This window comes from Podarcis raffonei, chromosome 16, assembly GCF_027172205.1.
Source record: "Podarcis raffonei isolate rPodRaf1 chromosome 16, rPodRaf1.pri, whole genome shotgun sequence".
Taxonomy (NCBI): domain Eukaryota; kingdom Metazoa; phylum Chordata; class Lepidosauria; order Squamata; family Lacertidae; genus Podarcis; species Podarcis raffonei.
The window spans coordinates 13,662,723-13,684,304 of NC_070617.1; the positions used below are offsets into that span (position 1 = coordinate 13,662,723).

Below are 21,582 nucleotides of genomic sequence, written 5' to 3' on the forward strand. Positions count from 1 at the left end.
CCCCATTCCAGGCAAGGATATGTACATAAACCCTGACATTCCTCTCTACAAATGAACAGCCAGCAGAACTGGCGCAAGGGAAGGTGATCTGTCTTGCTATTCAGCAGATGTAGCTGTGCAGAGAGAAAGAGAGAAAGAGAGAAAGAGAGAAAGAGAGAAAGAGAGAGAGAGAGAGAGAGAGAGAGAGAGAGAGAGAGAGAGAGGCTCTGATACAGTTGCTGATACCATTTTGGGCTTCTGACTGCTTGGAGCTGGAATGCCATGGATAGGACAGATGGCATTTTGCAAGCGTTGGCAGTCTGTAGGGGTGAGTGGATCCCTCAGTTTCGGTTTCTCATTTTTTACAGCCTCACAGTTCTCCACATTTCTATATCGGTTTGCAATTATTATTATTCGAAAGACCCACATGGAAATTCATCAGCATTTTAGAGGACTCTTCCCTATCAGACACATTTATTTATTTTTCACAAAGGAGTTTCTTCAAATATTTATGCGTTGTTTATGTTATCTTCGTTGATATGTGCATTTCAATACGCGAAATGCATGTTAGTAACACACTTTTGCGTCGCAAAATTCAGATGAATGCAAAATTCACAGGACAGCTTGAGGGTTTTTTTTGAAACATGTGAATTGAGTCGTTTGGCCTTGAAATGCAACCTGGACCAATTTTCTCCTCTTTCCTTATCTGCACTCCATGTTTGTTTATATTTTTTTTAAAGCACACCTCTATGTCTACCTAACCCAAATTCTGCTCCTAGAGAAGCTGGATTCCACAACCCGCATAGATTATGCAAATGCAACAGATTAGGATAATTGCAGTTCCTTTGCATGATTTCAAAGCCTCCTTCCCTAACCCCTGGCTTCTGAGATGACACGAGGCATTGCCGGCATGCCTCTTTCAAGGAAAGTGTGCAACATTTGGGACTTCTTAGCATAGAGAAGAGGCAAGCGACCATTTACTGCATTTATTTTTCCTGATTCGAACTATAAAATGGTGGTTTTCTTGAGTCAAAATGAGAGTACCCCTAAACATTTTTTTTTTTTTTAGAAAAAAAGAACTGGGTAGGGGATTTTTCTCTCTCACTCTCTTTAACACTACAACTCATGGGTGAAGCTGAGCATTGAAAGAATCAGGACAGGCAAAAAAGGGGGGAGACTTCACACAGTTGAAATTTGCTCCCCCAGGAGGCAGTGATGGCCACCAACTTGGATGGCTTTAAAAGAGGATTGGTGGTGCAGCAATAGATTGGCTTGCACGTTTGCAAAGCTAAGCAGGGTCCGGTATGGTTTCAAATTGGATGGGAGACCATGTGTTGAGATGCTTGCATTGCAGGGTTTGGACTTAGATGGCCCTCGGGGTCCCTTCCAACTCTCCAATTCATGAAAGATAAGGCTATCAGTGTCTATTAACCCTGTTGGTGACGCCCTGCTTCCATCGCTGGAGGCAGTATGCTTGGCCTTGGGCCTGATCCAGCAGAGCTCTTCTTGTGTTCAAGCTTGTCTTCACAGCCATAAGAGCTAGGAAGCTGAAACTTGCTTTTCTTTAAAAGCAAGCAAGATGGGAGTCTCGGGGAAATTGGTCTCCAGACTGCTGCCTTCTGCATTCCCCCCCTTGCATTCCTTCTGCAACCGCTGTGCTCCAGACGAGTGCAACTTGGGAGGAAGGCCTGTAACTCAGCGGCAAAGCTTGTAACTTTTTGCACAAAAAGGCTCCATCTGCAGGCAAGGGCGTCCGACTGGCAACAGCCCTCCAAGGTTCAGACAAGGGTCTTCCCAGCTATGCTAGGGATTTGACCTGTGCTCCTTCTACCACTCAGCTACAACCCTTCCTCTAAAAAAGGAAGTCAGGTGACATCAACACCTGATACACCTGAAGCACTCTTCTGCCAGGTGAGCAGTCATGGACAAACCTAGAAATAGTAGTTTGTTAAAGGTGCTGGAAGTTTGAGCTCTGTGAGGTTAATGCTGTGAACAAACTACAGTTCCCAGCACTCTTGGGGGGAGACGCTGATGATGTGGATGAGATGATGATAATAATAATAATAATAATAATAATAATAATAATAATAATAATATCCTGAATTAATACACCCCATCATTCAGCCCAGACACTGAAGTCCAGTGCCAAGGGCCTTCTGGGGGTTCCTTCACTGTGAGAAGCGAGATTACAGAAACCAGGCGGAGGGCCTTCTTGGTAGTGGCACCTGCCCTGTGGAACGCCCTCCCATCAGAAGTCAAGGAAATAAACAACTATCTGACTTTTAGAAGACATCTGAAGGCAACCCTGTTCAGGGAAGTTTTAAATGTTTGATGTTTTATTGTGTTTTTAATATTCTGTTGGAAGCCGCCCAGAGTGGCTGGGGAAACCCAGACAAATGGGCAGGGTATTATTATTATTATTATTATTATTATTATTATTATTATTATTATTATGTCATTATGCTTAAAGTAGCATAAGTGCATTAAATGTGTGATGTGAGATTCTAGCCCTCATGGTTTACTTGGGACATAGGAAGCTGCCTTAGATAAGATCAGACTATTTGTCTACCTAACCCAATATTGTCTGCACTAACTGGCAGCAGCTCTTCAGGGTCTCCAGGGGTTTGGATTGCTCAGCTGAGCAGAAAATGGTCTTCCCCAACACCTGTTCCCTGATCCTTTTTTAAACTGGAGATGCCAAGAACTGAACTCAGGACCTTCTGCAGGCAAAGCAGGTGTTCTGCCACTGAGTTGCAGTCCTTCTGTGGGGTTTGTAGAAGTAATTAAAAGAACAAATTTCAGCAGGTTTTGGACCATTTTCTTCAAAAGGAAAGATATTTTCACAGGCAGTGCTACATTCCATAGGATTCTGGAAAGATGTCCCCTTCCATCCAACTAACGTAATCATATTGTGCAGTGTTTTGTTTTCTTAATTTGGCTTATAGTGTACTTTGTCTGTATTTTACTTTATTCTTAAGTCATTTTGAGGCACTCTGTGTATATAAAGTAATTAACAAATATAATAAATAATGATAATGATACCAAAGCTTCCATTTTCTAGGGTTGCCGTATTTCAAAAAGTAAAAACCAGGGCACCCCCCAAAATTGTTGAGCTTTCTAAAGGAAAACCCGGAAGTTGTTGCACTTTCATTTTTATGGAAACATCAAAAAACACATGCTATTTCTCCGTTTACTTGCTGAAGATCCAGGACAAACCACTGCCTTTGAGAAATCCCCTCCGCGCACCCCGCCCGGACTTCACTTCCACCTTTGAAATCCTGGTAATGTCTGGGAAATCCCAGACGTATGACAGCCCTATCCATTTCCCTCTCAGTAATTGTGAGGACTAGAGACTTAGCATTCTTAAAGAGCCAGGAGGGGCAGGAGGAAATCTGAAAGGTTGGGGGGCTATACTGATGGTGCTCTGTACTCCCTTTTTGTTTTGCCTGGCCTGTTCCATTGGCAATTTTCCATACTGCTCTGAGAAATATGCACGTTTCTGTCTAGGAACCTAGGAATATGCTTTACACTGATTCAGAACTTTGGTCTATCTAGCTTGGCACTGTCTAAACGAACTGGCAGCGACTGTCCAGAGTTTCAGGCAGGGACTTTCTCCCAGCCTTACCTGGAGATGCTGAGGATTGAGCCTTCTACATGCCAAGCAGATGCTCTACCACTGAACCAAAGCTCTGTGTGTTTAATGCCATCTTTATCTGTTTCAGGAGGGCTTCACCCAATTGCCCGAGATGTCAGAAGAGGTCATTGTGCCTATCTATTGCACGGGGGTCTCCGCTCAGGTCCAGAAGCAGCGGGCCAAAGACCTGGGCTTGGGTAAAAACGAGAATGCAATCAAGTACCTGAACCAGGATTACGAGAGGCTTCGCAACGAGTGCTTGCAGAGTGGAGCCCTTTTCAGGGATGACACCTTCCCCGCCACGGCCTCTTCCCTGGGTTTCAAGGAGCTTGGGCCGAACTCCTCCAAGACTTACGGAGTCAAGTGGAAACGGCCTACGGTGAGACTCAAGAAATGGCACAGGTTGCAACCCAGAATATCTTTGACCTCGAGTTATGTCTTGCTATTGGCATCAGTTTACCCAGGCATAGGCAAATTCGGGACTACAGTCCCCATCATCCCTGACCACTGGTCCTGTAAGCTAGGGATCATGGGAGTTGTAGTCCCAAAACATCTGGAGGGCCGAGTTTCCCTGGTTTAGCCCATCTAGAAAATGGGCGTAGTAGTTCTGTGCAGGTAAGCTTCAGTTCTTCGGGAACACAAGAAAGCCGCAGAGTTGTGTTACTGGTCTGAAAATTCAGCTTCCTGAGAACCTCCTTTTTACATTCAAGTTTGTAGCCCTTATGGGGTATGGAGAGTACATGTTAGAGAGTGTGGATTCGATAGTGGAGCATCTGGCTGACTTGCTGCCTTTACTCAGCATCTCCAGGTAAAGCAAGGAAAGACGCCCACCTGAAAATCTGGAGAGCTACTGCCGGTCAGTGCAGACAACACTGAGCTTGATTAGGCTGACTCAGTACCTGTGTTCGCCTAGTAATGTCTGCTAATCTCCCCGAAGCCAAATAGGATTCCCAATAGTCAAGGCTTCATGCCAGAATGAATTAAGCAAAGTGGTAAAAGCAAAACAGTGGAATTAATTATGGAGAATGTAAAAGAATATGCATATAGGTTTAACCTGCATTTTTAAGGCAGGCTACAGAGCTGAGCTTTCCTCGGGGAAAAGAGTTTCACTTTTTACTTAATGTGCAGAGTACACATGGCCCTGATGATCAAAAGCCCTCCCTGCCTGATAGTTGTCTAAAAGGTAAACAAGATAAAGGGCTGGTGCAACTTTGGCATTAGGCAGCCGGCCCGCCAGCCCCTCAACCTGCAATTCCTTTCCCCCTTTCCTAGGTAGAGGCAAATCATAATGCAGTGCTTCTGAATACCAGTTGCTGGAAACTGCAGGAGAAAAAGGTGCTCTTTGAGCTCAGGTCCTGCTTGCGGGTTTCCCAGAGGCATCTGTGTGGCCACTGCAAGAACAAGATGCTGGACTATATTTGGGGGCCCCTTTTGGCCTGATGGGACGCGGGTGGCGCTGTGGGTTAAACCACAGAGCCTAGGACTTGCCAATCAGAAGGTTGGCGGTTCGAATCCCCGCGACGGGGTGAGCTCCTGTTGCTCGGTCCCTGCTCCTGCCCACCCAGCAGTTCGAAAGCACGTCAAAGTGCAAGTAGATAAATAGGTACCACTCCGGCGGGAAGGTAAACGGCGTTTCCGTGCGCTGCTCTGGTTCGCCAGAAGCGTCTTAGTCATGCTGGCCACGTGACCTGGAAGCTGTACGCCGGCTCCCTCGGCCAATAAAGCGAGATGAGCGCTCCAACCCCAGAGTTGGTCACGACTGGACCTAACGGTCACGGGTCCCTTTACCTTTACCCTGATACAGCAGGCTCTTCCTCTTAGGCATCTAGCAGCAACAGCAGCGACAACAACAACAAAACAGCCCGCCTCCCTCTTGTGTATTTCAGGAACTGTGCCGCAACCCTCTCTTCATTGTGGATGGGGCGACCCGCACAGACGTCTGTCAAGGAGCTCTGGGTAAGGAGGGTTCACCTGAAGCTGTGAGGTTGTCTGCCAGAGATGGGCGCTAAGCACCCTCAAAAGCAGGGAGAGGTTGGGGGTCACTGCAGCCAGGTTTCCTCTCTCACGCACCCTTGGTTCTTTCCCACCTCACTCCCCTGCTTCTTGCAGGACAAGGCTGTGGTCTTTGTTGTATAGGAGATCCTAGGAAGAGCTTGGCTGCTGGATCAGGCCAAAGGGTGCCCTTCCAGTTTTTGCAGCCAGGTGTCCATGGGAAGCCCTTAGCCATGTCTGTTGATTTCAGTGGGTGTGTTCTGGGGTGGGAGTTAGTTGGACAACACCCATGGGTGTAGCTGGGGGAGCAGGTGGGGCAGCTGCCCCCACCCATAATCAAGTAAATAAATAAAAACACCTAACTAAAAGTAGAAATTTGTGGAAAGATTATGACAGATTTTTATGACCACTTGGGATCAAAAGAAATTTAAAATGACGGTTGTTGAGACATTTCATTCCAAATCTGCTAGACAGAGTCAGACAGACGGTGGTGACAGGTGTGTGTCCTCCCCCCGCCCCTCGTAATCTTGGCCATGCCCAAGATACCACCCATCCCAAAGAAAAAAAGTTGCTCAAATTTATATGTTGGAAACAGACGGACAGCTTTTCTGTTTTCTTCAGGTAGACAAAACCTACTGATTACTTGGAAGGCAAAGGTTTTGATGCAATTTCTGGTTGTTGTTTTCCTGCTGGCCCTTTGTTTATTTTTCTGTGTTTTATCGGCATGGCTTGTTTTCTGTTACGACGAGAAGTACAATTTTGAAAGGACACTGGAGCCTTTCCGGGTGTGTCCTGATTGTGCAACAGCAGCCACAGAGCCCCCTGAGCATATGACGTGACTCCCTCACACTCTCTGGCCTTCCTACCATTCCTGCCTGGCTGTTTTCCTTTTGGCTTAGCTGTTTTGAAACTGTCAGGTCACGGTCATCGAGGGAAACTTCCCGACAGCTGCAGGAAACACACCCTCCTCAGTGTTTCTTCTCCTCCCTCCCTCCCTCTCTCACACCACACACCATTTATCTGATCAGAGCCCTGCAGGCAGGCGTGGTCTCCTCTGCGCGGCCTGCACCCCTCCCTGGGGCAGAGCGCCAGCTTCAGGGCTCAAAGACAGCAGACTGGTGTCTGCGCTTACTCCAAAACAAGTTTGCATTTCAGAGTAACAACTAAGTTTGTGGGGTGGAGGAAACAGTGTTTGTCAAAAACTCAGGTATATAAGCTAGGCACCAAATGGCTCTTTAAACCAAGGTTGCAGTCACCAAAGCGGAATGTTTTGTTGCCATTTTGTGGCAAAACAGCTCTAAAGTCTTATTTTTCAAATGACGGGCTAACTGTGATGGATTCTTAGTTAAACGTCTAGTTCAGATGACAACCTTGAACCTAGGTTAAGAGCTTTGAGAACTTAAAGAAGAAATGTCCTTTGATCCAGGGACAGTCCACATATATACCGTATTTTTCCATGTATAACACCCCCCCCCTATTTTGGGGGACTCAAAATTAAGAAAATGGAGGGAGATTGCCCCCGTGTATAAGACTACCCCCTTTTTAATATTATTTTTTAGTAAAAAAAACCTAGTCTTATACACGGAAAAGTACAGTATATTGGCCAATTCCAACCTCTTTTTCTTAATGACGACTGCTCCTGCTCTGGCTACACAGACAAAGCAACTTGGTTCCTGAAATTCATTCCGATTATGCAGATTAAATATAACTGATAGAATTCTACAGGATGAGGTATTTGTGCATGAAAGCAGTCCAGATCCAATGATCCCAAGACATCAGGTGCCACCCTGGTTGCAAGTGGTCGGAAGCTAGGTGCAAAATGCGCCTGGCACCTGGCTAATTTCGAACACTGGAGAAAGCACCCCACCCACCCAAAGATCAGGAACCGGGCAGGCAGCTTGTAGTCCACTTGGGCTAAGGCGGTGTTTCTAGTTTCAGGTGGCCCTAGCTGTGCCATAGCACCAGAAGCTCCTGGTCCGCTGAGTGAAGATGGCTGTCAGACCGGAAAGTTCTGGGGAGGGTGAGGGAAGGAAGGCCTCCCTCCCCTGACGGGAAAGGGCCAGAGGAGGTTCTGAGGGGAATTAGGAGGTGAAATAATGAAAGGTGAATATTTGTTCAAATAAATAGAATGGGGGGGGGGAAGGAAGCGAATAAGACAGGAGAACTGTTACAGGTCCGGAGAGGAGGGATGAAAGGAACTGGCAGTTTTGGGGAGGGTGCGAGGGGGGGAAAGGTACATGTTGGTCGTGAAAGGAGAATACAAAAGAAAAAGCTCTCTCCACTTGGAGTTTCTGGGGCAGCAGATTCTCCCTGAAATGAGGGGGCTCTCAGGATGCCTCCAAAACGAAGTCTCCTCGCAACTTTCAGCATCCTTTATGAAACTACACTTCCCATGATGCTTTGGGGGAAGCCACATCTGCTCAGAGTGGCATGATGCATAGTGCAGATGGGGCCTTGGTCATGTCCACTAATGCTAACAGGCCTACTCTGAGTATCCCTAATGTTGGATGCAACAGCCTCGCCAAATAATTTTATACACACACACAATGGTACCTCAGGTTATGTACACTTCAGGTTACAGACTCCACTAATCCAGAAATAGTACCTCAGGTTAAGAACTTTGCTTCAGGATGAGAACAGAAATCACACGGCGGCGGGGCAGCAGCAGCGGGAGGCCCCATTAGCTAAAGTGGTGCTTCAGGTTAAGAACAGTTTCAGGTTAAGAATGGACCTCCAGAACGAATTAAGTACAAAAGCAGAGGTACCACTATATATAAATCACAGTTGTTTTTGTTTTAACTGGCTGGCTTTCCCTTTGCCTCTCCTTCCAGGTGACTGCTGGCTCCTGGCCGCCATTGCCTCCCTCACCCTGAATGACCCTCTTCTGCACCGCGTTGTCCCCCATGGGCAGAGCTTCCAGAATGGGTACGCTGGCATCTTCCACTTCCAGGTGAGCACCTGCCTTGCTGCGAACCTTGTTACTCAAAGCACTGTGTCTCGCTCTCTCTGTGTTTTTAAATTGGATGTATTTTGTAGGAACATAGACTAGCCCTGCTTGCAAAGCAACAGAGAAATTCTTTGTGTCCTCCATATCTCTCTGGTGTTTATTTTAGCATTCTTCCCTGATTTGCTAGCAGAAAGCTTATACCAAGGTTAGATCGTATCCAGTCTTTATGAGCATTCATTCTGATTTATTTATTTTGCAAGTTGTTTATACGACAATAAGCATTTGTGCTCCGATCACTCTGATTTTCCTTGTGGGGTGTTTACACCTTTCCAGTTAATCACTTGTTCATCCCAACCTTTTTTGTGCACGTTTCTGTCACTTTCCATACTGCAAAACAGTGTGTGTGTGTGTCTCTGTGTGTAAAATTGATTTAACAACAACAACAACAAAAATGCAAGCATAACCAAAAGGGGGGAGGGAAGCCCCAATGAATCAAAAATGTAAATCATAGCCTGGAAGGACAAAGATAAAGTATAACTCCAAAGGGATAATAAGGTATTAACTCATACAGAAATTCCCTTTACAAATAATAATAATCTCTGGCTTTCTGCTAACTGAGGGAGCCCGGCGATCAGTTTAAAAATGGACTTTTTATTCTAGGAGAGTGAGAATAAAAAGTCTGTTTTTACAGTTATCTCCAGGCTCCCTCACTTAGCCCAAAGCCGGCTCCTTAAACGCACGAACGCCATTCAAGGTGTTTATCTTCTGCCCAGCTCCACCCCATCCAACGCCTGGCTTGGTCTGTTGCCAGCTGAGGTGGCTTTGCTGCTTATTTAAGTCTTCCACACCTGAAGACTCCACCCTGATGTGGAATCCGACCTCGCAGGTGATGATTCGCCTTGGTATTTCAAGGTTCTTTGTTTGTGGGGGTGGCAAGGGTGTGGTGCATAGCGGGGAAGAAAACTGCCCGGTGCCTCCCATTCAGAGCACAGCCTGGTGTTTGCTCAGCCTGCGGATCTGTGCCTGCAGGTAGACAGCTGCAGCTTTCCTGATGAATCGCACTTGCAGAATCTCTCTCCCTTCCTGCCCTTTAGTGGAACTGGGTTTGTTAGGCCGCAGAAAGAAAGCTGGACTAGGTGGACCTGCAAGGAATAATGTAATTTGAGCAAGGTGTCAGGACCAGAGCTCATGCAGAATGCTGGACCTTGACCTTGGAACATGTGGACTAATGATGGCTTTCTCTGAGCATGTGCAGAGCACAACCGCTAAGGAAAAAAACCCCAGATCTGTCAATTTCAGTTTCTTATTTTTCCAGTTTTAAATTCAGTTCTCGCGTCTGTAGCCTGGATTTTTTTTAAAAAAGTACTGTGAAAAATCACCAGCATTTCAATGTAAATTTCTCCTGAAATACATATTTTTGTATGCTATTTTGACTGTTTTGCAAGCAGTTCCCCCCTTCTAGAATATTTTTTTTTGTATGCTGTTTTCACTTCAGTATGTGTTTTTCTGAACACTTTCCCCTATCATATGTATTTTTGTAAATGGGTTGTTCAGTTGCAGAACTACTGTTGTAAAATTCAGAGAAATGTAAATCTCATTGTGTTTGGGCTCACATAATGGTTTGATGAGAAGTACAGATTAAGTACGTTCTCATCTAAAACGCAGACAGCATCCATCTTCTCTCCTCCCTGCCTCCATTCTTAACCACCGCTGAGTCATCAAGGGCACATGCAGCAGGGACCAGGTTCAATTCCTGGCATCTCCAGGTTGAAAAGTGTTCACCTTTGTCTTGCCTGTTTTGCGCTTGGTGCAGATCTGGCAGTTTGGCGAGTGGGTCGACGTGGTGGTGGATGACCTCCTCCCAACCAAAGATGGCAAGCTTGTGTTTGTCCACTCCGCAGAAGGCAACGAATTCTGGAGCGCCCTGCTCGAGAAAGCTTATGCCAAGTAAGCATCTAAATCTCTTGGTTTGGGGTCGACGGGGGGAGGGAGGCTAAAGATTTGGTGCAAAAGACTTGTGTTTGTCCCACCTCTACCGGGGCAAACTCTGTGACCTGAGGGTGAGTCAGCCTCAGTTTTCCCAGTTGTGAAATGGGAACAAACAGGATATTTCTCCCCCCCCCCCCATTGTAGATTTCTTACTGACCCCTCACCAGAAAGCCCCAGGGCAGGTTACAACAGTGAAATACACAACTATAAAAGAACTAAATCATTTGAACCGTAAAAAAAGAAAAGTGCAAAAACAGTTTAGAACAGTTCCACATGTATAACAATTAAAACAGGTCCAAGTGCAAACTAAAGGACGGTGAATTCTACCACATGTGGTGGACATGCGAAAAGATGAAAAAGTTTTGGGATTAGATATATAATGAGTTGAAAAAACTTTTCAAATACACATTCCCAAAGAAACCAGAGGCTTTTTTATCAGGGATAATAGGAGATGACGTGAGAAAAGAAGATTGTAAACTATTTCAGTATGCCACGACTGCCGCTAGGATTCTCGTGGCCCAAAAGTGGAAATCCCAGGAGATCCCAACTTTATTGGAGTGGCAGACAAAATTATTTGAGGATGCAGAATTGACAAAAATGACAAAGTTTGAAGAGGAGTGGAGCAAATATGAATTAATTGCAGAAGTTTAAAAACTGTAGCAGGGTTAATATAAATCCTGTGATGTGAATAGAGGGTAAATAAGAATCTGTAAGAGAAGATGTAAATTAGGAAAACTGAAGCAGGGTAGGAGGGAAGTCCGGGTGCAAAATAAGATGACACAAAATGTTGAATGTAAAAGTTTAAGTTTTATTTATGTTTGTGAAAATCAATAAAAAGCATTGGGGGGGGGGAGAACAGGTCCATGTATAAGTTGGCCTTACCCAGCTTAGGTTCAGAGATTTGTGTGGCTCAGTGGTAGATCGGCTACTTTGCTTGCAGATGGTCCTGGGTTTAGTCTGAGTGGGGTGGACTAGATGAGTCCTGGGGGTCCTTTCCAACTCTGTGATCCTATGATTCCCAGCAACACCAGGTAGGGTTGGGAGAGACTAACTGCCTGGGACCCTGGAGAGCGGCTGCCAGTCAGTGCAGACAATACTGAGCTAGATGGATGCAGCAATGTTCCGATTCACTACGAAGCGCCTTCTTGATGTCTTGCTACTTCCACCGTAGGGTGAACGGCTGCTATGAAGCTCTTTCGGGAGGGAGCACCTCAGAAGGGTTCGAAGACTTCACGGGAGGCGTCACTGAGTGGTACGACCTACAAAAACCGCCCAGCGACCTCTTCCAGATCATCTTAAAGGCCCTGGAGAGGGGGTCTCTCATGGGTTGCTCCATTGATGTGAGTACCTTGGGCTGCATCCACCACTATAGTCCACTAGTGCAAGGGCTGTTGCACTAGTGGGCAGGTGAGCTTTCCTGTTGTGCAACAGAAGACTCCAGTGCAACAGCTGTGCTAGCCGAAACTCGCCATGCAACAGATTGCACAATTACTAGCAGCCTGCTTGTGCATTTTTTTTGCACAGCAGTTTACCGGTGGCATGAAACATTTTGCCAGAGGAACAGATATACTGCTAAGTGGCTGGTGAACTACAATCACAATTTTTTTGTGATGTATGCAAGTTTTTTTGGGGGGGGGTTGGTTCTGGGTTTTTTTCTACATGGATGCTATTTTTCTCTCTATATATATCTTATCTTACCGTGTGCGCTTGCAATTAAGTACTTTTTATCTTTCAACAAAGGATATATTTATATAATCTTCCATAATATCCAATACAGTGCTGTGTGTTGACTGCTCCATCCCCTTCTAGCAAAGTCTTACGTCCTTGGAGGCCCTTTGAAGGTTATCACTTAGATCCTTACTCTTCTTTGACCCCCGTTTTTTTCAGATCACAAGTGCTTTTGACATGGAGGCTGTCACTTTTAAGAAGCTGGTGAAAGGCCACGCCTATTCCGTCACTGGAGCTGAGCAGGTGATTGTTGCATTTCTACTATTCGGCGATCATTTGTTTTCCTTTTTATTTACAGCATTTATGTCCAGACCCCTTTTAGCCAAAAAACCCCAACGACAACAACAACTCTCAGGGCACCTTAAACAAATCAATTCTAAGGTGGTCCCTGCCCTCAGCCTCACAATTTTAAGAAGTCAAGAGAGAAGGCCTAAAGTGAGGGCAGGGACCCTTCTTCATTCTGAGGGCCGCATTGCCTTCTTGGCAACTTTCTGAGGGCCACATGCCTGAGGCAAAAGTGGGTGGGGCAACAATGGCAGATTTTACCTTTGTACAGGTAGGCTGGTTTCTGCACAGGCCCTAACACACCCCTTTCAACCCTCTTGCAGGGAAGCAAGAGGCATTCTCAGAGTCCAAGGGCCTGTACCCACCTGGGTGTGAAACAAGGCCAGACAGAGAGGCCCTAGGCCTGAAATTCCCCATTTCTGACATAAAGAGGAACTCTATTCCTGCAGAGGGGAAACAGATAAAAGAACTGAGGATCATCTATGTAAGAAGGTTTAATAATAGAGAGGTTGCCAGAAAAGAATCCCAACAACAACAACAAAAAGTCAATCAATCAATCAATCAATCAATCAATCAATCAGATCTTTATTACAGTTATAGACCAGCATAAGTAGGGTGGGGAACAATCATTTAAAATCTGTAAAATGTTTTGGAAAGCTAAAATTATTAAAACAGAAGGTATATATAAAAGCCTACAAGAATCTAAAAGAGGCTAAAAGAAGGGTTAGGACTGGAGCATTAAACGAACGTGGAAGAGCATAAAAGGTTAGTATATAAAGGGCTATGGCTATCCATTTACAGAGCGCTCTGATATGGGTGTTCATTAAATCTAGTTTGTGGCACAGGTCATCATCCGACGAATTTTGAATGCTGCTATGCAGAACCTGGCAACGTCGTATGTTGTAGCAGGGTTGGGATCTTGAAAGCAGCAGGGAGGTATAGAATTGTTCTGTGCGCCCTGGGTACTTATGGAGTAGTGGAGAGATGAGGCTAATATGAATGTCCCTATAATATAGGCACTGGAGAAGCACATGCTCTATTTTTTCTATTTGTCCAGAGTCACAGGGACATTGTCATTTTCCCACAGAAGCCATCTGGAACTCATTGCCACTGGGAAGCTATTCAGACTATTTGAAAACAGGGCAGGGTCAATAATGTGGTCAGGTCAAGTGCAGCCTTGTTCTTTCCTTCCTCTGTGACAATCTCTTAACGGCCATCTCTCATTATCTCTCTGCTCCCACAGATCAACTACCGAGGGCAGAGGGTTAACCTGATACGGATGCGAAACCCGTGGGGGGAGGTGGAGTGGACTGGAGCTTGGAGTGACAAGTAAGAAGGAAACCCTGGAGGAGTTTTTCTATGCATGCTTCAGAAAGAGCTGGTGAAAGGGGGAGAAAGTCGCCAGGGCAGCCATAGCAAGTTCCCTCCTTCTGTCAACGAGCTTCCGTTGTTTTCATGGGGATGAGAATATCTGGGTTCCATTTCCCCTCCTCCTGGGCCATAGAGCTGTGGGGACAGAAAACCTGTCTTCTCTATATACCGTTTTAATCCCACTGCAAAGAGCTCAGGGTGGCACGCACGATCTTCCCGGCGTCGCATCAGGACAACTCTGCAAAGTAAGGTTAGGTTGAGAGACAGGAACCAGCCCAGGGTCATCTAGTAAGCTTTGTAGCTGGATCAGGATTTGAATCCAGGACTCTGAAGTCCAGCATTCTAACCATCACAGGCAGAAATGAAGGAGACGCAAGGTTTAGGCGCTTGAAAAAGAAGAACCCCTGTGCCCCAAAGTTGGTGTGTGCAGGAAGCGAGTTTGCCAAGCAAAGTGGCAAAGGGAACCAGCGTGCATATTGTGTTTGGAAACCAGAGTGAATTTTTTGGTGACAAATCTATGAGGGTTACTAGGGCTACAGCAGATGTTGCTGAACTCCCATCATCCTTGGCTGTTGGCCATGCCTGCTAGGACTGATCAGAGCAACATCTGGAGGGCCAAGACTCCTCACCCCTGGGCTTTGAGAGACACTCCAGCTCTTAATATTTGCACGAGCAGTTGCTTCACAATAGTTGGTTCATCACAGAAGATCAAATACAATCTAGTGTTTTTGAAGTGGTGCCTGCAGAATAAATGGCTCCATGTAGCTTTGCAAGTTTTATCAGTCAACACGCTATAGAGTAGACGAAGGCAGCTTACCCATCCCATGTCAGAGATATCCAAGAAAAAGAAAAGTTCTTGTTTCAAAAACTCCCATTTGTTTGATTGCCCCCCATTCATTTCAATTTCATTCACTGGGTTTCCTCCCACTGAATTCAGTAGGAGATCCAGCTTCTCTTCTACAGCCTGTAAATCTTGTGTTTTTCATCCACAAAGCAAGGTGAACATTTTAGACGTTCTCTTACCCTTGCAAATAACTGGCTGTCTCAGATTTCAGAAAACCTGAAATCTGCCCATTTTACAGGCAACCCATTAAAGTGCATATTGTTTAAACTTTCCATTGATTTCAATAAGAGACCCAGCCAGTCTTCTGCTGCCTGAAACTTTCATTATTATTACTTATTCTGTCCAGATAGCAAGACATTTTTAGACCTTCCATTGAAATTGAGTCATGGGAGATTCAGGACAGAAATAAAGAAGCTGTTGACACAGGATTAGGCAAATTTTTGGAGGATAAGGTTGTCACTGGCTATAATTGTGAGGGCCATCAGAGGAAGTATTCCTCTGGAAATCAGTTGCTGGAGAGTGAAAGTGAGCTGTGGCATTCAAGTCTTCCTTGTGGGCTTCCAGTAGCCCTCTGGCTTGCCACTTGATTAGGCAGGCCTTTCAACAGTCCCAGCAGCGCTCTTATGGGCTGGTTGAGAAGACTCTGCATTTTCTTTAGAGATGCAATGAGACTGAGGGTATGTTCTATCATATGTTGTGGACCTGTAAAAGAGTAAAAGAGTATTGGGAAATAATTCATAATGAATTGGGAAAAGAATGTTTAAAAGTACTTTTGCCAAAAAAACAAGATTCCTTTTCTGTTGGGGATAATTCAGATGGAAATTCCCAGGTGTCAAAAAAGGTTATTTATGTATACGACATCTGCAGCCTGTGTTTCATTAGCCCCAAAATGGAAAACGAGTGAAGTCCAAACTAAAGAAGAATGGCAACCTAAACTGATGGAATATGCACAGCTTGTGGACCTAACATATAGAATAAGAGAACATTTAAAGAAGATTGGGAAATGTTTGTTGAATATATTGGGGGGATTGTGTATATTTGAAAACATGGGCAGCATTAAGATAAATTCAACAGTGTAAATAAGTTTTGATGGATGTAATAATGGAATATTGAATGGTTTAGTTCATATAAAATATGCAGGGATTCATGTTATGCAAAATGAACCATGGAAAGGGAAGAAGGGAAGTCACTGATATTTTAAGGTTGTTTAAATGAATATTCTAAAATATAAAACAAAATTTAATAAAAATTATAAAAGGGGGAAAAGAGAAGAAGCTGCATATTCTACTTCTTTTGGAATCTCTCTCTGTAACATTTTCCTCTCTTTTTCTTTACAGCTCTGGGGAATGGAACGCTGTGGATCCATCTATAGGGCAGCAGCTGAGAATTAAAATGGAAGATGGAGAATTCTGGTAGGCACCCTTTTCATTTGTCTTAGGAATCGCATTTCTAAAGACGCACACACATCACCAACGAGGGAGCGCATGATCTGAATTTGCAACCTGTCTTCTCCTAGGATGTCCTTCCAAGACTTCCTCCGGGAATTCTCCCGCCTTGAGATTTGCAACCTCACGCCAGACGCGCTGAAGTCACGCAAGTTCCGGAAGTGGAACACAACGCTCTACGACGGGACCTGGCGGCGGGGGAGCACAGCTGGCGGCTGCAGGAACTACCCAGGTAACTCACGTAACACATGACGTGAGTCGTGTGGGATGGGTTTTAGTAGGTAGGAGAGAATTACAATTTGCCCCTCTGGTCTCCTGGGGGGGGGGTAAAAAGAGTTTTAAAATCCCATCCTTTGCAGTGAAAACAGAAGCTTTGAAAATTAGTCTGCAAAGCCTTCTCTTTTAAGCAATTCCAGCTTATTAAATAAGCTGGCTTCCCCTTTGTTAGCCCGCATAACAGAGAACCAGGCAACAACTTGTAGAGTAAGCTTAAAAATAGTGTTTACTTACTCAATAGTCTTGGATTGGTTCACGGCAAAGGCAGCAGTAGAACTATGCAATGGAAGAAGTAAGAATTGATTACAGTATCATCAAATATATGATATGTTTAAATTAGATTTTAAAAATGGGTTTCCGGATTGAAGCTCACAGTTTGAAAGAGAATTATTGTGGAACAAGGATAAATTATTGTCAAAAATGTATAACTTATTATTAGAATGGGAAATGAAAGACGAGTTAGTCAAAACTTCAATGACACACTGAGCAATGGATATAGGGCATAACATAGACCTAAACCTCTGGGAGAAACTCCCGAAGAATGATTAGAAATTTATCACATGTTATACTTTGAAAGAAAATTACCATACTTTTCTTTGTATAAGACACAGGTGAACAATTGTTGGCAATCCCCACCCCCAAAGTTCAACAAGTCTGTGCATCCCCCCCCCAAAGAATGCTCAATAATTCTGGGCAATTTCCCCCCATTTCCTTAATTTGGAGTCCCAAAACATAGGGGTCATCTTATACACGGGGGCGTGTTATACACGGAAAAATACGGTATATAAAAATGATGCATAGTTAGTATTTAACCCCAAGTAAGTTGGTCAAGATGTACCAAGTTGGATCAGATCTGTGTTGGAAATGCAGAGAAATGGAAGGATCATTTTTTCACATGTGGTGGACACGTAAAAAGGTTAAAGGCTATTGGGAAATGATCTGCAATGAGTAAAAAAAAAATGTTTAAAACAACATTCCCAAAAAACCCTCAGGCCTTTTAGTTAGGAATACTTTAGTCTGAAGTTCCCAGTTGTCAGAAAAAAATATTTATGTACGCAACCACTGCGGCTCGAATTTTGCTAGCCCATAGATGGAAAGTGAGCAAGATCCCTAGTAAGGAAGATTGGCAACTTAAGATGATAGAATTTGCAGAAGCAGCAGGTTTAACTTATAGAATAAGAGAGCAAGAAGAATCTTTATTCAAAAAGGAGTGGAATCTTTTTGCTGAATATTTAGAAAATAATTGTTTACAATTGAAAATGCTGGCAGCATTTAGATAAATTCAATAATACGGTAAATATTTAAAGGATGTAAAATGGAGAAACGATTAGATTGACTATAATAAAATATGCAGGAATGATAGATAAGTAAAATGAACCTCGAAAAGGGAAGGAGGGAAGTCAATTGTTACATGATGTCAGAGGCTCAGGAGCAGAAGAGCAGGGGAGAGAGCAAATAGAGAGCGGAGGAGAGGAATCAGAGGGGAGCGTAGGGGAATATGACAGTGGACCGAGAGATTCCATGAGCTTCTCCAGCAAATCTGAAGATTCCCAGGAGGGGGCGCCTATGGTAAGGGCGAGGCGAATCCCAGAGGGGACGATCCATAAACAAGGAACCAGAGGGGAGTCCCAAAGGAGTAGCGGAGGAGTAGGGCCAGTTCCCTCACCAGAGCACAGTGGGGGGGAAGAGTCACGTGAGTCAGGACCAGCTTCTCCTCCATCGGGGAGTGGGGAGACGGAGGGAAGGCCAGGTCCAGCTAGCCTCCCCGAAAGGGGGAGCAGTGACACAAGTGTAACGGTCAGAAGGAAAGTGGGAGGCTGCGCGCGCGCGCGCCAAGTTCAAATGTGGAGGAGCGCGGGACAGCAGAAAACCCGGATTGGGAGCCAGGTCCTAAAGCCCGAAAGGGGGGGGGGGAGGAGTCGGGAGAATCAGCGTCAGAGGAATCTCGGAGGGCTGAGACTCCGACTAGCAGAAGGACCCAGAGAAAGAAGGAACAGAGGAAGAGGTGGAGTAAGGCTAGAATCTTAAGCTGGTGTCAGGGGGGAGGAGATTCAGATGGGACTTCTACGGTCTGATGGATAGATGTAGCGTTGCGCGCTGCGCATCTGGAAATGAGACTGAACTTCAATAAAGACTTTTAAACTTGAGCAAGAAGCAGCGTTGGTCTTGTGTGAGCTGGGACCTTGGGCAGCGCTGACACATGGTATTATGTAAAACGTTCATTTTGAGATGTATACACTGAAAAATTAATAAGAATTGTTATTAAAAAACCCTATGCAGGTAAAATACTTGCATTTTACAGCTCAACCAGCTTCAGATATGAGCCTGAGCTGGAGCAGGAACAGCCATATGTGCATTCATTGCAGGCTGGAGAAAGAAAGAAAGAATGACAGGAAGGAGATGGGCTTATATTTCTCGTTTCTTCCTGCTACTGGAAACAGGAAATGACATCACACAGAACTCTCTCTACCATTTACATTGCTATGCTCTGAGTCTGCCTATCTAGCAGTACAGCTCTGTGTCCGTTTGCCCCTAAACTTACTAACTCTCAAGAATATGCATTTGTTGACTTCCATCTCCCCAAAACTTTTGCACCCCACAGTCTCCTCTTTCTTTCTCCTTCAGCAACCTTCTGGATTAACCCCCAGTTCAAAATCCGCTTGGAAGAGGTGGACCACGATGACGACGAGGACAGGAGGGAGCCGGGTTGCAGTTTCCTCCTGTCTCTGATGCAGAAACACCGGCGCCGGGAGAGGCGGTTTGGCAAGGACATGGAGACCATTGGCTTTGCTGTCTACGAGGTACTGCCCGAGGGCTTGGGAGAGCTGCCCCTCAGGGTGTGGAGCCCTTCCTCTGCCTTCTTTCGGAATTCACTGCCCCTCTTCCTTTTGTCCCCTGCAGGTGCCTCCTGAGGTATGTATGCCAAACAGCAACTCCTGTAAGTGTGGGAAGCCCCTGCAAGAGCATCTCCTGTCCTGTAAGAACATAGGACCAGGAGCCAAGCCACAGGGGTCTGTATTGTCTGCCAATGGTTCTCCAGGGTCCCAGTCTTTCCCACTGCTGCCTGTAGTTGCCAGGGACTGAACCTCAGGCCTTCTGCATGCAAAGCTTGCACTCCACTGCTTTGCTGCAGACCTTCTGCTAAAAAGGGGGGGGGGGAAACCTAAGATTCTAGTCCTCAACATAAGGAACATAATAAGTAGGGGTGTAGCAAATTGCTTTATCCCAAGTCAGGCCAACTGAGTCCATCTAGCTCAATGTTGTCTACACTGACCGGCAGCGGCTGTCCAGGGTTTCAGGCCAGGAGTCTTTCCCACCCTATCTGGAAATGGCAGGGAATGAAGCAGGCGCCCTTTGCAGTCAAGGCAAGTGCTTGGAAGAAAGATTCCAGTCCTCATTATTTCTGAATAAAGGGATAATTTAAGTGGATATAGAGGACTTCTAGGGACGCGGGTGGTGCTGTGGGTTAAACCACAGAGCCTAGGACTTGCCGATCAGAAGGTTGGTGATTCGAATCCCCGTGACGGGGTGAGCTCTTGTTGCTCGGTCCCTGCTCCTGCCCACCTAGCAGTTCGAAAGCATGTCAAAGTGCAAGTAGATAAATAGGTACCGTTGCGGCGGGAAGGTAAACGGCGTTTCCGTGCGCTGCTCTGGTTCGCCAGAAGCGGCTTAGTCATGCTGGCCACATGACCCAGAAGCTGTACGCCGGCTCCCTCGGCCAATAAAGCGAGATAAGCACCACAACCCCAGAGTCAGCCACGACTGGAACTAATGGTCAGGGGTCCCTTTACCTTTACCTTAGAGGACTTCTAGTATGTTAGATCGCTGATCCCTCTAGCTAAGCATTGTCTACACTGACTGGCAGCTGCTCTCTGGGTTTTCAGACAAGCTTATCAGGAGCTGCTGAGGGTTGAAATTGGGACCTTCGGTATGAGAGGCAGGTGCTCTGGCTGCTGAGCTGCAGTCCTTCCTCTAAAAAGAAAGACAAGATTCCAGTCCTCTTGATTTAAAGAAAGGGCCAATTTAAACAGGGATGTAGAAAGCTGCTGTCTACCAGAGCTGCAGTGGTTTGAACCTGGGACCTTTCTACCTGCAAGGCAGGAGCTTTTCCACTGAGCTATCCAGTGCCGGATTTACATATACCGTATTTTTCGCACGATTGGACGCACCGGACCATAGGGCGCACCTAGTTTTTTGGGGGGGAAATAAAGGAAAAAAAATTTCCCTTTATTTCCCCCCCAAAAGCAGGTCAGGGAAACCGAACCAGGTTGAGGAACAGCGGGATAGTGGCGCTGCGCCTCCCTGCTGTCCCCCGAGCTTGTGGGGCTGGCTGATGTCTGCCTGGCGCGAGGGGCGCTCTGCTTCAGGGTGCCCCTCGCGCCGGGCGGCAGGCTGCTATCCGCAGCGTGGCGAGCCCTGCGGGGAACTCCTGCAGGGCTCCCCACCCTGCGGATCTCTGCCTGGCGCGAGGGGCGCTCTGCTTCAGGGCGCCCCTCGCGCTGGGCGGCAGGCTGCTATCCGCAGCCTAGACATCCCTGCGGGATCTCCCGCAGGGTTGCCTAGGCTGTGGATGGGTTCCCGAAGCGCCGGGCGCTCTGCTTTCAGGGCGCCCGACGCTCCGGGAAGCAGGCTGCTATCCGCAGCGTGGGGAGCCCTGCGGGGAACTCCTGCAAGGGTCCCCACGCTGCGGATGTGTTCCCGAAGCGCCGGGCGCTCTGCTTTCAGGGCGCCCGACGCTCCGGGAAGCTGGCTGCTATCCGCAGCCTAGACACGGCTAGCGGAGCGCTAATCCCGAAGCTTGGGGCTGCGGAGCTCAGCGCGCCCCAAGCTTCTGGGTGCCGGCAAGGTCTAGACGGCTAGCGGAGACCTTGCCGGCACCCAGAAGCTTGGGGCGTGCTGAGCTCCGCACGCCCCAAGCTTCGGGATTAATGCAGCGCTCCGCTAGCCGTGGGAGAGCTGGGTCTCCCACGGCTAGCGGATAGCTTCCTGAAGCCTGGCGAGCGAGAGGGGTCGGTGCGCACCGACCCCTCTCACTTTCCAGGCTTCAGCGAAAGCCTGCATTCGCTCCATAGGACGCACACACATTTTCCCT

The 21,582-nt window shown here is 46.4% G+C and overlaps 1 protein-coding gene and 1 long non-coding RNA gene across 4 annotated transcripts in view; one reads left to right on the forward strand and one right to left on the reverse strand.

Annotated features, from left to right (window-relative positions):
* Positions 1-21,582, forward strand: part of CAPN1 (calpain 1) — a 43,333-nt gene that overhangs the window by 12,388 nt on the left and 9,363 nt on the right. The window contains exons 1-12 of one of the 3 annotated variants that reach the window (XM_053368090.1): positions 204-307; positions 3,702-3,992; positions 5,500-5,569; positions 8,437-8,555; positions 10,366-10,499; positions 11,713-11,881; positions 12,429-12,512; positions 13,798-13,883; positions 16,107-16,181; positions 16,286-16,446; positions 19,116-19,291; positions 19,392-19,403. In XM_053368090.1, coding sequence (XP_053224065.1) covers positions 257-307; positions 3,702-3,992; positions 5,500-5,569; positions 8,437-8,555; positions 10,366-10,499; positions 11,713-11,881; positions 12,429-12,512; positions 13,798-13,883; positions 16,107-16,181; positions 16,286-16,446; positions 19,116-19,291; positions 19,392-19,403 — 1,428 coding nt within the window. In that variant the 5' untranslated portion in view covers positions 204-256. Of the gene's footprint in view, positions 1-203; positions 308-3,701; positions 3,993-5,499; positions 5,570-7,424; positions 7,709-8,436; positions 8,556-10,365; positions 10,500-11,712; positions 11,882-12,428; positions 12,513-13,797; positions 13,884-16,106; positions 16,182-16,285; positions 16,447-19,115; positions 19,292-19,391; positions 19,404-21,582 lie in introns of those variants that run through there. The other 2 variants (XM_053368091.1, XM_053368092.1) reach the window with 2 other exon arrangements.
* On the reverse strand, positions 13,120-17,112 carry LOC128403376 (uncharacterized). Its single transcript, XR_008327943.1, has 2 exons — positions 16,725-17,112; positions 13,120-15,471 (listed from the first exon to the last, which is right to left on the reverse strand). It is a non-coding gene; the product is annotated as an uncharacterized LOC128403376 (long non-coding RNA).